The sequence below is a fragment of the Struthio camelus genome, chromosome 2, assembly GCF_040807025.1.
Source record: "Struthio camelus isolate bStrCam1 chromosome 2, bStrCam1.hap1, whole genome shotgun sequence".
In the NCBI taxonomy this organism is placed as follows: domain Eukaryota; kingdom Metazoa; phylum Chordata; class Aves; order Struthioniformes; family Struthionidae; genus Struthio; species Struthio camelus.
Window position 1 is genome coordinate 28,506,402 of NC_090943.1, and position 15,516 is coordinate 28,521,917.

At 35.4% G+C, this 15,516-nt stretch overlaps 1 protein-coding gene across 15 annotated transcripts in view; it reads right to left on the reverse strand.

Annotated features, from left to right (window-relative positions):
• The window catches only part of SGCE (sarcoglycan epsilon), a 46,434-nt gene that overhangs the window by 13,497 nt on the left and 17,421 nt on the right, over positions 1–15,516 (reverse strand). For 13 of the 15 annotated variants that reach the window (XM_068934869.1, XM_068934876.1, XM_068934870.1 and 10 more), the window contains 7 exons: positions 15,306–15,463; positions 12,535–12,607; positions 9,028–9,226; positions 7,162–7,324; positions 3,522–3,733; positions 2,779–2,805; positions 1,882–2,070 (listed from right to left, as the gene is read on the reverse strand). In XM_068934869.1, coding sequence (XP_068790970.1) covers positions 1,882–2,070; positions 2,779–2,805; positions 3,522–3,733; positions 7,162–7,324; positions 9,028–9,226; positions 12,535–12,607; positions 15,306–15,463 — 1,021 coding nt within the window. The remainder of the gene's footprint in view (positions 1–1,881; positions 2,071–2,778; positions 2,806–3,521; positions 3,734–7,161; positions 7,325–9,027; positions 9,227–12,534; positions 12,608–15,305; positions 15,464–15,516) is intronic. The other 2 variants (XM_068934866.1, XM_068934874.1) reach the window with 1 other exon arrangement.

Genomic DNA, 15,516 nt, shown 5'->3' on the forward strand with positions numbered 1-15,516 from the left:
ATTTTCTGATTAGGCAAAGAGTAAATAAGATGCTGCCCAGCCCTAAGACTACAGCATAAGGTACACTGACTACAGTAACTTCTCTGTCAAATCTCTTAGTGCAACAGAAATCTGAATGCTTTTCCAAAGGAAGAACTCCTTTTTGTAACATTTATATCCCCTATTTGAAGTATTTTCAAACGTTACCAATTTTTCAACCTAGAAGATGTAACCTCCTGCTCCTTAGTGCTAGGTGGGGGACACCCCTGTCAAAGTGCAAGCGATCCAGATCCTTCTGGAGCACGTTTTAAAGAGGAACACCCCAGCTCTGCGCCTTCCCTGCACCAAGGAGGCAGGAAGCCCCCGTGTTCAGGCTCCCCAGCTGCCTAGAGGCAGCTAGAAAGCCGGGGCTGTGCACCTTGGCTTGCCCGTTCCTGCAGGCTAGCGGTGGTAGGAGGAGAAGAGCAAGCTGGGGAGCAGACACTTGTTCTTTGGCAGACCGTCTAGGAAGTTCCCGTCAATTTACTTCCTGTTTGAAAATGCAAGCAGGGCCAGCAAGCGCTCCAGATCCACATGCAGTAAGGAGAAAAACAGTAAAACACCCACAAGGGAATGTTTCTGGAAATCTCATTAAAATCTACATTTTGCCTTTTTGTTCCTGTTACAATGAATGTTTTAAGGAAAATAATATTTCTCTCATCAGAAAGTAATTCCATTTTCCAGTCAGGTTTAGGAGCAGACTGGATGAGAGCACAGAATGGTGCAACTAGCAGCTTGCATCTTTGTCTCTTGTAGTTGAAATAGGAAGGACGTTCCAAGTAACGACGTGAACCTCGTGCTAATGGGATTCTTGGCTGTTTGACTGTGTTAGTAGTTTCTGAGCAGTTAGTTAAATAGCAATCAATGTTGATATGTTCCTAACAGAGTCCTATCTGCTGTGGCACATTGAAACACTATTCTTCCTTGCTGGTGACTGCAGATCTGCATTCAGTTATGTCACCTTCCCCCTGACAGCTGCTTCTGCTTCCCTCACTCCTCAGCGTGTTTCCTCTTCCCATATCCCTGGGAAAATGGAGAAGTACTGAATGTTTCAAGGAGGCTCACCAAGCACAAACAGAACACTTTTGGGAGCGATAGGCTACACGTTTTATGAAATGGCAAGGGATGATAACGCCAGTCGCTTCCCAGACCATTGTCTCAGATCTACTCAAATCCAGACAACGCAACTAAACCTTTCTAGAAAGGTCTTTCTTTCTACAGACCTACCAGCTTCTTCGAATTTGAACTAATGAGTCAGAGACAAGAGTTATATGAAAGTTTCTGACAAATGAACTCTAAGAAATAGAGATAAATATTTTTCTGGTTTCTGTTTTGGAGAAAAGCTGGCAGCAATGGAAATGGCTGAGAGTTCTGAACATTTTCCTTGGTAAGCTGTATTTATTATCTATGTAATGGAATATGTTCTTCTGCTCAGTGTTAACATTTCAAATATAAACCCTGCATGACAGGTGCATCACTGAATACTTACAAAGTTTGGATTTTATGGAGTGAGTGGTAGTTTTATACCAGGACTCCAAAGACAGGAGTTAAGTGAGGCAGGATTTCTAAAAGGGAACATTTTAATTGCTTCCTCTCTCAAAGGTAGTATTTCTTCAAAATATGCAGAAATGTAATCGTACCACAAAAAGTTTCTTGCCAAGTTTGGAGACTGAACTTCAGTCATTTAATTTTATAATAGAAGGCCTTTATTTCTGCTTAAAATGCAAACATCGAAGCAATCTAAAACTATAGAGTCATTATGGATTCCCCATCATAAACACATTCAGATAATAATCACTGGAAGCCATAGTTAAATTGTGCAACGCAATGATTATAGGTATTAAAAAAATTCTAAATACTTACTGCTGTGTTTGCATTAGTGGCATGCTAGTATTATCATAGTTGTCTGTGTGAAGGGGTGGTACAATCTCACCAGTAACTGGGTGAAACACAGGAAGCGTTGAAAGAGGCCATGCTATCTCTCTATTTTTAGACATGTCACGAAGCTCTTTGGTTGATTTCTGTATAGCACTGTGATGGACCAACTGGATGCTATGTCAAAAGGAAATAAAAAAGTAAATATATATTTTAAGTGCTCTATCTAAATGGGTAGACGATTACTATTTTTCTTTCAAATACAAGGACTTTAATGCATGCTACCTACTCAATAGTGCAGTAATTACAGTAAATCTTCAAATTAACATAGTTAATGTAATAAATATAGGATTTATTTAATTTTGAAGGCAGTAACTATTTCATTAGATTTTGCTGTTCAGATGAGTATTTTCAAAGGCTCCAAGACTGTGCAACTTACTGCTAATATTCCATTTATTTGCTGCTGTTAAAATAAACATTTTGATAACTCCTGCTTCTTGTGGTTGACTCATAAATACTCATAGAAGATTAATTTTATAACACTCTAATATTAGCACTGGATACCTTCCAAGACACTCTTTCCTCTGTTCACTGCCTTTTAAGCTATAGACTGAGAAGTCCCATAACCAAGAGAATAAAATACATATTAATATATTTATTCTAAAAGAACTATTTTATGTTGAATTGATAGTTGTTAATTTCAAACCCTTTTTATTGTCATCTTCTATCCTTGCCAAGCCTCTGTTTTAAAAGCAGCTTTCACATTTATGAATTAAACCATGATTAGAGAGAATGAAAGATTATGACACACGTGTGAAGCATGACAAGCTACTGAGAATGAAAATTAAATGATAAAAGAAAAATAACAGGAAAGAAGACACTTACTCTGGTGTTTGCATGTTTCTCTTTTCCCTAAAAACAAAACAAAATTTATGAATTAAATAATAGCATTGATAGTTGGAACATTAAATCTACCTGATGATGAAAATAGTACATGATGTGGAAATGCTGACAATGTTACTGCTAAATGCAACTTGGCAGCATTTGCAACCGAGTTTATGACAAGGCGTTGATGAACGCACATATAAAGACGTGATACTGATGACAGACACACACACACGCACAGAAATGAAAGTTGCAAGTTAAAGAACGAGCTTCTGGCTAAAATAAATTCTGTGACAAAATGAAATTGTAGTTTGTGTAAGAAATGGGAGGAATAACGTTACTTGCTGCTTTCCTTTTATGTTATTCTCTTGTATATAATACGTCTAAATTCAGTTCACATCCTCAACCAGATTTAATTTATTAAAGTTAACATCTTAGAAATTACTTAATATTATCCTGAATCAATGATCCCTTATTATTTTATTTGTTTGGGGGAAAGGGGTTGGTGGGTATGTGGAAAATTTTAACCCTTTTAACTAGAACAATTAAAGTCCCTATAGCCACGCTCCTGGAAATTACTATAGGCAGTTAGATGAAAAATAGTTCATTATTTTAATTAGATGTCTTTTAGCCTGGTTTAAATTTTTCTCTGAACTGAACAGAGTTCTTCTAACAAATAGTTTTCTATGCATTATATTCTTACAAAAATCCACAGTTACTTATTAGCATGTTAAAGTACTCACACTCCTTCCCGTCGGCAGCACATGATATAGGCAAGTATTAGAAAAAGCACCAGTGCTATTGCCGAGGGCACCGCCAATGTAATTAGGAAATCCGAGTAATAGTCTCTGCTTTTCAGTGTATCAGAAGGTGGTTTGTATTCTCCACCATCAGGTAATATTCCCTCTCCACGGATCACTTCCTGAAAGGTGGAAACTTGTTTTGTATTGTCAACCTGATACCCAGAAGGGGGGAGAAAAAAAAAAAAAGACAATAATATAACAAATTAATACAAATTAATAGGGTGTAAAAACAGAAAGCATTTAACCATGACATAGAAAAGAATCGATATTATACAATATCTGACAAATTCTATAAAATTGTGTCCAACCATTACATTTTTTTTTTAACCAATAAAACCTCATACTTCTTTGAAAGTAATATTATAACATTGTTCCAATTTTACTTTATTTGATGCCTACTAGTGATGCTATGTTTTTTACAGATTAATTTTAGGTATGTCTTGCATAAATAGTATTTGAGTAAAAAGGTGGCCCATTTTTACTGCAAACTAATTTGATACTGATTTCTTTTTGATGAATTCATCCACTTCTTACTGGTCTTCCTAAATAACAATACTGCCCTCTCTTTATGAAGTTGGTAGAGATCAATAGCAGAGTACCTACAAAGTGTCTTCCAGTTACTGTCCCTATCAAAGACCTAGTGCTCAAGAGGCCAGAGGCATTAACTGAGCTATTGCACCGAACAGCTCTGTTGCCTTCTGCCACGGACCCGATGCAGGAAGCACTGCACCATGAGATGGGTTATCATTTAGCTGATCAGATCCAGTTTTCCAAGGTTCTTCCACCTCCAAATTCAACTAACCTCTAGAAGACTGCATTCCTGGCCATGAGTATTTTTTTTTTAAATGTCTGTATCTTGTTCCTAGAAATACAGCTTTCTTTTTTGTTATTGATTTTCATATTGCGTTTAAGCAACTGGCTGTCTTTCCCACATGACTTTCAAATTTTATACCTTCATTTTCTTGTTATTTCTTTCAGTTAGATATTCCTGGTAAATTTGATCTGTTATTTTTAAAACTGTCTCCAGATTATTAATGAAAATAAATTGTATTTGTCTGTATGCTTGAGCTCCTGCCTGAACTTTAATTGAGAAGTCTTGCAAGTGATGGTTATTTTTCTATAATGTACACTTTAATTCATGGGCTGGTACATTAGAACTTATGCAGTGACTGAAAAGGTTTTTACTGAAAAGATTTAGAAAGAATAGCTTTGCTGAGCCTCAAACGCCTGTATTTTTAAGTACAGGATGGTTGACAAAAATTAATTTAGTATTCTCCACTTATTAAGTGCTGAAGTATATTTTAGGTTAAGCACACTGAATTCCACTTGGCTACCTAGTGGAATCTCAAGCCTTAGCTATATGCACAAGAAAGATTTAGGCATTTACTAATGTGACTGACAAAAGCTCATACACAGAGCGAGAATAAGCTATCCAGCAACAGCACTAAGAGTATATTAGGTTGCACCTCCTTTCAGGATTTGGGACCCACAAACCTAAATCCACTCATTGATTTAGGTGTTAACTGCCAAAATCCCCTCATAAAAAGCAGGAGAAAGAAGGTAAGATGGTTGTATTTTCACTCACTGGTCTATGTTGTGGTTATGGGAAATGGAGCTCAGCGCGCTCTCTCTCTCTCTCTCTCTCCCCCCCCCCCCCCCCCAATCCACAGATCTTGTGGGACTCCCTGCCCCTCGCTTTGCCTTGTGAAAAGCAGACTTTGGTTAGATGGAGGGAAGCTTGGCTCCGTTTTCCCTTTTATCCACCAGCTTACAGCATGCAGCGATGATGCGGTTGGCAGCAGTAAACACCCCTAAGACTGTTTAAATTCAGTTATTACAGCAGGCTGCCAAAACAAGTGCTGAGTTCAGGAAGGGAGAGGATTGCATTCTAGGCTGCCAAACTGCAAGAAAAACTACACTTCTCTCAGACGGTCTGTTGCTGTTGCACATCCCAGGGTGACCTCTGCTTTTCTCCAAACAGCATGACATTGCTGCTTCACGATCAGTTTATGAGACACTCTTAATGTCAGACCTTTTTTTTTGGAGAGAGACTTCTAACCAGTTGCTTCTCATTCTGCATGTGTATCGTTGATTATTCTTGCATTAGTGAACTATTCCTCCACTTCTTTTGAAATTCATAATGTTTTTAAGGCTATTTCTCCAGTTTCTCAAGATCTTTCTGAATTCTGATCTTGTCCTTTAATGTATTTGCAGTTCCTTTCCATTTCATGGGGCCTGCAAATTTAATTTAGTAAGCACATTCCATCACCCAGCTTATTAATGAATAATGGCAGGGAATTATTAATAATTCTGCTTTGATTATGGCTATCCAACCAGTTTTGCACTACGTCCATGACAGTTTCATCTAGGTCATGTTTCTCAAGCTTACTTATGAGACATTATGAAAAGACTGTGCCAAAAAAGAAATGATATCTGCTCCTGGATTTCCCTACTCCTGTCTTATAGAAGGAAATACATGACTTGACATAATCTGTTCTTGACAAAGGCTAACTGCCACTCAGCCTATTTTTCAGGGGCTTATAAATATTTTTGTGGGCACCTTTTGCAATTTCTTAACAGAAAGCCAAAAAATGGTAAATAATCTGGATAGTCTTTCAAAAACAAGTATCATTCTCCAGCTTTCAAATAGCTTTCCTAATTCACAGTGTATGAAAAGAAACAGTTGGAGGTTAACTAACGGACTGTGTAGATGAATATCAATTTTGATATTCAACACTTTTTTACATTATTTAAAAACCTTTCATCATATCTCCCTTCCACTGTCCTCTTGGCTAATATCTGAAAAATCATCTAAGAAGTTTATTTTATGTACCTTCATCATCTTTGTTCAAAGTTACCTGCAATGTTCTCTTTCAGTACTATATCAGTTCCTGATTTTCCTACTCAAAATTAGACAAAAATAAACTCTAAAAGCTTATTTGTGGATTATATTCCTTCCCCAGCAAATAGTATTGTTTTCAGTAATCATTTTTTCTTACATTTGACTGACTTGAGAAAAATGTTCCAATGTATTTTGATATCATTAGTCAATACAATTTTATTTTCTTTTTCTGCTTCCTTTTTAACATGAAATATGTTTTAGACAATTTTCAGAAAGACTTTTAGGAACACAGAAATAGTGTTTTAACTACTCAGTTCTGTAGACTCAATATTTGAGAAAATATGTATGTGTATATACTTTTTAAGAAACCAAGTACAATGAGCATTATTAGCACGCTGAATTAATTAACTACGCTTACCTAAATAATTCTCTTTTAGCTCTGTAAGCCCTAGAGTTCTTTAGCCATTTATATCAATCGTCACTAGTGAACATGAATTTGGTGGTTTCACTGTTGGCCAGTTCTAGTAGAATTCAGCCCGCATAGCAAAATCCTTTCACAATCTTAGCAGCTTCTGCTAAATGGAGAACAATGTCTGATCAGTCACAATGAAGTGGAATTTAGCAAAATTGTTTTCGGCAGGCTGGTAAAACTGTTGCCTAAATAACGTCTGGTACGAAATAATTTATTTCTGCAAACATCATTTTCTTATTATTTTCTTCTATAATAAAATAACTCACCAAAGAGATTTTACACCAGTCAATATGGAATTGAGTACGAAATTTTTTATCGCAGGTTATTAAAGGTTCCATTTCTTGACTGCATCTCAGCTGATTTTGTGGGTTTTCAACTTCTCGTAAGCATGAAGAGAATGGAACATCTGCACCGACCATAACATACACACTGCAGAAAGAGAGGCGTGACAGACTGTCAGGATAACTGCTCACAAATGCCCAAGGCACAGTGATGTACTCTTCCAAAGATTATTATTGTTCACAGTAACAGTCAGGGGTGTTTTAAAGACTGAATTTTTTTCTTCTTGAGAGTATACATCATCTAAGCATAGGAATCGAATGGATTTTTCTAGCTACTTATTAGAACTTATTCTGGCTGCATAACATAAAGTTTGCTTAACATTAGAGTTGTCAATTTCTAGAAAGTCATAGAGCTCCAAGTATAGGTTCCGCACGTAAATAAATCAGTATTACTTTTGAAAATCACGTTAAAAGAGCAAGATTTTATCTCAAGGAAATCTTCAGTTTCACTCAGCACAGTATTGTTAAAGCATCTCTTCCTAGGTTTCCACAAAAAAATTATGAAGACTAATATTTCTAAGCTTAATACTAATATGAACCTTCCAGAGTCTCCAGTCTCTCCTGAAAGATTCTATACTGTAGCTATGCACTGCCAACAACATTTGCAGAATACTGAAAGCCGAATGTAAACAAAATACTTAATTTATCATTATAATAAATAAAGTAAGGGCTATTAAACTGATTGTATTATTCATTTTCATACTCAAATATGTAGGATGCTGCTGAAAAGATACATTCTGCTGCAGCAGATAATACTGCATCAATGGATCCTAAAACAGAAATTAAGTCCTGGTTGCCATTTGGCGGGGTAAGGCATTATCTGACTAAATGTTTAAACAAAATTCAGATATAAATCTACTTAGCCACTTGCATTAGTATGGTGCTTGTAGTACAGAGTATCATTGGCAAAGTTGTCTTCCCTCTTTAGATGATGTTTTCAGAAACATCAAATACCCAAAAGGGCTTTGAAACAACAATCTTCTCTGCACAGCCCTCCGTACATCTTGGATTTAGAACCCTCAACACTTTCCTTAGCTATTATTTGACCCCAAAATATCTAAAAATCACTAGACATATTTATTTTTCCTAGGGAAAAGCACTACCATAACCATATTTTGAAAAGACTACATCCTAATTAGTTTCACAATGAAGTATCATATTTCGGAACAGAATTAGTGGTTATGAATCACAATTGGAAACAGGGAATTCCTGCAGTTCACACTCAGTAATGTAAATTCCCTGGATATCTCAGCTTATCACTTCCAACTGTCCACAGTGCTCTTAAAGCACATAACTAGGGATCACAAACTGTACTAAGAGTACAACTACAAATGATACTGCTGAATGCTAAATCCTCTTAGAAATCTGAGTGACTTTGTAACCTATGCTCTGCTACGTTGTTTCAAAATCTTGAGATTTATGAATTGAGTACTGATGAATACTCAAAAGTATGCCAAACCACTGCTCAGAAGTAAGACTGGGATTACAAAATAAATGTATTTACCTATCAACTGTTTTGTAATTAATGACATTTATTAGTATTGGATTGTAAAATCAAGGTATAGGAACTGTAGCTTGTTGAAATGGTATGTAACACAATAAACTCATGGTATAATAAGGGCTTTCAACATCAGCGCACTTTCAAAATTTAATACCAACCTGGATTTCAAAATATAAAGTAGTAATTTCAAAGTTTCTAGAAAGCCTGGAAAAATAGTGAGCATTTCAGTAAGACCTTATTTGAACTGACAGAAAGACAAAAATAAAAGTATTAGACTGAAATGTGCTTACCCCTCTTTCATATCATTAATAGGAAGTGGAACTCTCCCTCCCCTGTCTAGTGCTGAAGTAATGTTTATCGCATTCAAACGCTCTGGCTGCCATACATTTTTCACCGCTCCAAGAAAGTCTCCAAGAACTTCACTTGCTAACATTTCTTCTACATTCATATTCCTTATGAAGAACTCCGCTTGATACGGTAAAGGAAAATCTAGTCGCAAAGAAGAAAGAGTATTGCCTTTAATGAAGACTTCATAACAAAATATTTAAATTAATGATTAATTCAATACCACCTTAAGAGTGATATCCCTTTCCAAAAACCTTCTTATTTAAATTAGCTCACTTTGAACCTAATCTGATCATGTTTGTTTAATCAAACATTGTTAGTACCATTAGCTATTACTTAAGCTGAAAGCCATTGGCAATTTATGAAGCAAATGGGAGATGAGGAAGGGAACTGGAGAATGAGATTCGCAGCTGGTGAATCTTCATTAAACAGATAAAGTTACATTCCTGCTAATGCTTAGGGTCAAAACTGTGACCTGCAGTGACAACAGATTCCAGCTTGCAATGATCTAGACACTGATCTGAGACGCTGCAATGATGCAAATTCAAAAGGCTGCAATTTCAGGTTGAACCTGAAGATGACAACATACTCCCCTGAAAAATTCACGTTAGCTTCCTGACTAAGTTAATTACTTACCTGACCATGTAAATCCAACATTCAGAAATTGTCCCCATTGACAAGCAAAACAGTGCGCTACATTTTGAGACATATCAATGCTTTGGTGTTCTTAAATTGCCATACTGTTTTCAGATACGAACTATGAGTTATTTGCTATCTGCTTAACAGAGAAACAACTCCTCTTTCTCTCTAGCTAAGCCTCTCTGCTTCCTGTACTAACCCCACTATTTGTTTGACTCTTCACTGAACTGATTTAACTCACTAAAATAGCAAAAAAACCATTCACTTTACTGCTGAGGTGGTTTTTGTACTTTACTGAATAAATCTGGCTCACTGAGAGGTGTAATGAGCACCAGAGCCAACAAAATGTGAGTGCAGCATGCAGAAGAAGGAGGACTTGAGATAGGGAAGCAGGACCTCCATGTTTTAAGAAGCAATAGGGAGGCGTTATAACTGTTCATTGCATCTCATTAAGGTCTTTGCGTGGGCTTACTTAATTCCACATAATTCAATATAAGTAAGAAGTAGTTCACTACAATTTTTTATAATTCATTTTCTACTATTAGCAATATATACAAAGAAATACACAGGTATGCATATATACCTATACAATATACACGTAGCAGTTAAAATAGAAAGCATATAGTGGTATGCCATACTCTTACTTCAAATATAAAATAAATGTACTTTCAATTACAAAGAAATAGTATACATTTACTTCCAGCTGTATACTGTAAATGCTATCAAGAGAACTAATTTTAAGGACACAAACTATTCAGATTTACTTTTTAAAGGAAACCTCCACATAAGTCATAAACAGTTGTCTTCTAAATCTGCCATGATAGGGAATGATAATTATAAATTCAGCTTTGTAATGTAATCTAGCAAAACATGCACTGCCTCTCAGGCTTATTATGGGAAAAGAAAATTTTCTCTTTTGGTGATCTATCAGAAATTGTCCTTTGTGCATTGTAGGAATATAGCAATAAACTGGGTAGAAAAATTAACAAGGAATAATCAAGATAAAAGTATGCATGTTTCTCTGAAAATTTACAGAATCATGACTTAAACCTGAAGCTAGGAGTATTTTACTTCTGTTTCACCAATGCCCTTAGACATGCACCCAACATTAAGCAATGTATAATTCCACTACAGTTTATGTAGTTACTTAAATGCATAAAATGAAATATGTATTTACATGCACTGCTAGACTGAGGCCAAAATACTCACCTATCAAAAAAACTGGCCATTAATAAGATTTTTAAGAGAGAGCAATGTAAGTGCTTGTTGGTAACTTTTTTCCCCCCAGTGGGACATATGCCTTGCAAAGGGAAGTACAACACTTAAGGTGTATACAGTATGGTATTAATATGAATGGGAGACAACCAGAATTTGTGGAAAAAATGATTTCTACAAAAAAAAATATCATTTTATACAATCATTTTTATATATTCACTAGTTTTGAAGTTAATCGAAATATTTTGTCTCTTCTTCATGACTTTTGCAAATTATTTTAACAATTAAGACAATGAATATTTCAGATCTGATGTTGAAAAATACTATTAAAAAAAAGATTATTTTTCCCCAGACTTAAACATTGGGCTTGTGTCAGATTTGAAGAAGAGTTTCAGCTGAAAAAAAATGTTTGACTGGCACAGTCTCCAGAAGAAGCCATACCTGCAAACATTATATGAAAACTGACAAAGCAGAAAACCTGCCATCAGAAAATTAGAATACAGGGTTTTAACTGCAGGATTCCTACGGAAAGTCTGTAACACGTAAAATAAATATGTAATAGCAAGTGAAAAAACCCGCCAGGCCATTGTAAAGCAGTTTGCTAGTGGCCTTCCTATCTTGTGTGTATTGTTTTGTGTACCTATGGAATACCCAGCTGATGCACAATTTAACTCTTACACTCCTTTCTAATCAATCTTGATTATTGCTTATCTTTTCTGATTCAAATCCACTGTATCAAATAAGAGTGTCAGCAGCACCACATGTCAGCACCAGCACCTCTGCTGCTCAAGATTTATGACAATATAAGAGAAACGCAGTATTTGGATAATTTAGTCAGAATTGTTCTTAGATGTCAAAAGAAATAGACGTTACAAATGGTCTGATACACAGGGCAAGCTGAATATTTAAGGTCACTGCTGTCCTGAAGCATTATATATTATGAAATTCATTCTCTCATGAAGACATTCAAAATGCATATTCGTGCCTTATGATACCATTTCAGAATACCAGCTCTGCTACTGCTGATGACATATTTCGACAGCTCAATTTATTTCAACGGAGCAATACCCATTTATGCTACTGGGGAATGCGCGCCACTGTCTGTAAATTTTTCAGAAGTTTTTCATCCTCTGCTTGAAAAATCTAATCTCAAATTTACTAAGAGAGATGAAAAACAGTAGCATGTTATTGCTGAAATCTTTGTCCTTCAACATCAACATTAGATGCCCTTCTAAAATGCACTTATAATTACTCTTTGCATAAAGAAAACCAAACCAACCAACCAACATGCAGAGAGTGAGGAAAAATCCTTTGCATAAGGTTCATTTGAAAACATAAACCATTTTTGCAAATTATTTCCAAAAAAGTAAACATCTTTATGAATAAGAGATGATAGTCTTACCTGACAGAAATAATTTAGCTAAATATAACAAACTGAATCAAAAATAGGGAAAATACTCTTACTTTCTCTTTGTGTCCCTGTACTTGGCTTGAATACAGGACAACAATTTCACAGTATTTTATGTCTTAAAAGAACAGGAGCCATAAGATTTTTTTGCTTATACAGTTTAAATGGAACAAGTTCTTTCTGTACATACCTTCTGCTGACATTATATTAATGATCAAATTATGTCTTGCTGTCTCAAAAGTTCGCCTGTTATACGCAGTGATCTAGAGTGAAAAAGATATGATAGCAAAACAACAATGCAAATATTAAAATCAAGTCTACAAAACATTAAAATAATGAAAATTAAATTGATAATTTAAAAATATTTTGACTTTTGAAGTGTTTTACCTCCTTTTTTGAAAGGTATCCATTCATCAATGTAACATTTGAAAGATAAAACATATGTATTTGATACATTACTACCTTCAAGTCAGCATACTGGATTTTTATCTATGATTCTATACCTAAATATAGTTATGCACGGGATATTTGTGAATGTAATATATTTTGATCCAGAAACAAGTATTCTGCCATACATGTGTATTCTTTTTTCTTATTTTTGATTTAGAAACACCATTAACAGAGATGGGTTTCTCCATTTCACTTCCTGTCCCCCAGCCTCTCACTCTAAGGCTACAGGGTCTACATTCATTGACAGCTCCCAGGGAGCTAAACTAAATAGGGATATTTAAAGGACAGATTATTGGGATTCCAGCAATTATCATCTTTGGGATAGGGATTTAGATGTAGTTCTAGCCACAGTCAAGTCATACTCCATAAATGGATTCATAAGCTTTACTCCAACATAAGTTGTTTAAAAAAAAAAAACAAAACAAAACTGGAATCTGTAACTGTACTGGGTAGATGCAGCATTTATGCCTCATATTTTTGGGAACTTATGCCATTGCTGCTCAAATTATGCAAGGATACGCAGGTATGGAAGGCCTAAAATGCTCACAAGTGTCAAAAAGTCCTCAGTGGTTACTGCACGACTATACTCAGAAGTTATAATTACATGCCCATTCATAAGAAATATGGAATGAGGCTAGTTATCAGTATTATCACCTCTTTAATTCCTGAAAGGTAATGAACATTTCACAAAATAAATAAAAACCAAACTACCTTTCTCCCTGAGTTTACGATTTAGTTCACTCATTTCAGTGACAGAAGACAGGCAAACCAGTGGCTATAGTGACAAAACTATGTTGCTTCTCAGTAAACAGTGCTGCAAAATATTGTGAGATTGATTATTAAACAAGCAGGAGTAACAAATGTTTCACTTCTTTAAAGGGATTTAAATTAAGAAGGAGGATGTTTTGAATATCTGTTGCAGGCCTAATTCGCTAGTTGTCCAAGGCCTACACCAGAACATGCCATTACCCATTTTGAGTGTGCAGTCCGACACTGGGAGTTGCTAGTGTGGACCCTATGCCTGCACCAAGTAAGAGTGACAATGGTGGAGACTGCCTCTGTATTGAATGAATTGTACTTGCACTGCTTTCAAAGGAGCTTGTGCCCAAGAACGTGACCCACTCTACTGCTGTGCTATCCAATGTGAGGCCCTTCGAATCGTGAGCTCTCCTCCAGCTAATTCTCCTGCTCATCACATCAACTCAGACATCAGGCCAGAATGAAAGTTAGATTCAGATCAAGAACATATGATCATTCCTTTCACAGGGCACTTGGAGGTGGACCAAATGCAATTTTTCTTCCTTTCATACTATGGATTAATTAAAAAGCCACATCTGAGAAGAAGTTTGCAATGAATGATATGTACGCTAGGCAAGACTTAATTCAAACATAGGCTTGGGCTCACGCTTAGAATGGAGGTCTAGATGCAGGTCCCAGATTCTTGAACCAAATGCCATTTAATAAAGGGCAATTTAAAACAGCTGTTTCCTCTACAGAAAGCTAAGCAGCGTCTGTAAACACTTCATTAATTTTACAGATGCGATTAGTCCTGCTGAAATCAAAAATGAATCATGTAGATAAAATTAAGCACGGGTGAAATTATCTGCAGGATAACTTAACATTTAGAGATATCTTTTTGAGGAAGGACAACTATATCAAATACAATTTAGAGAAAAAAACTCAAAGAGTTTAAGACAAACGTGTTGCTGTTGAAGCAAAATGATTGGAGTAAGTTAACTAGCAGGTTTTCCTTAACAGTAAACTAGAGAGTATCTGATTCAGTCTGCTATGACATGCATGACGGGAAATACAGCCCTTTCTCCTTTTCAATTGCTGCTCACTGAATAATTGGTGCTTTTAAACATTTGGATAGCTAATTGTCAAAAATAAAGAGTGGTTTTTCTCAGTACTACAACTATAAGAATAGAATTAAATATCTAAAAGTGCTAATTAAAATAAAATCTATCAGTAAACATGAAAAATAAACCAGAGGATATTTGATGAAAAGTACATTTAAATTAAAAATAATATTTAAAAAACTGTTTATTGGATAAACACTGTATTTTCCAGCAGAGAAAATCTGGCCTGTTTTCAGGGTAGAATGTTACAAAGTTCAGAATTCAGATAGTCATCAAGTATAGTTGTTCACACAGGTTTTTTTGCTCTATGTTTTGAATAAAATTTTAATATATTCATAGTTTACTGAAATGAAATGTCTCTTAGAAGGAGGAAAGGCAAGAATTTAAAGGTATTGTATCTAAGTATATTAAGCTAAATTGGTTATTTCTATGTACTGGTTATAACCTTAAAGAGTTACATATGAAACGCGATATAACTTGGCTTCCTCTTAAAAGATGGTGCCTTAGGGAAAATGTTAATGTCATAAGTTCCTGCCTCAAAATCTTTTATTTTCATTGTAATTAACTTTTAAAAAACAAGAGACAGTACTTTTTGACAATTCAAAATCTTATATTCTAAAACAAATCTTTCTGAATTTTTGAAGGAAAATACCTCAATGATGGTTGGTTTGCCCACATTTTCTATAGTTGGCGAACCATATAACACTCCATCACTGTATGGTGTCCTTTGTATGTAGCGTAGCCATCCAGGTCTGTCAGGGTAACCCATTAAGTTGGTATTAAATGTTATAGGATCATTACTTATTTCACCTAGATAAGACAAATAATATTAGAATATTTACAAGAAAATGCTATACACTTTG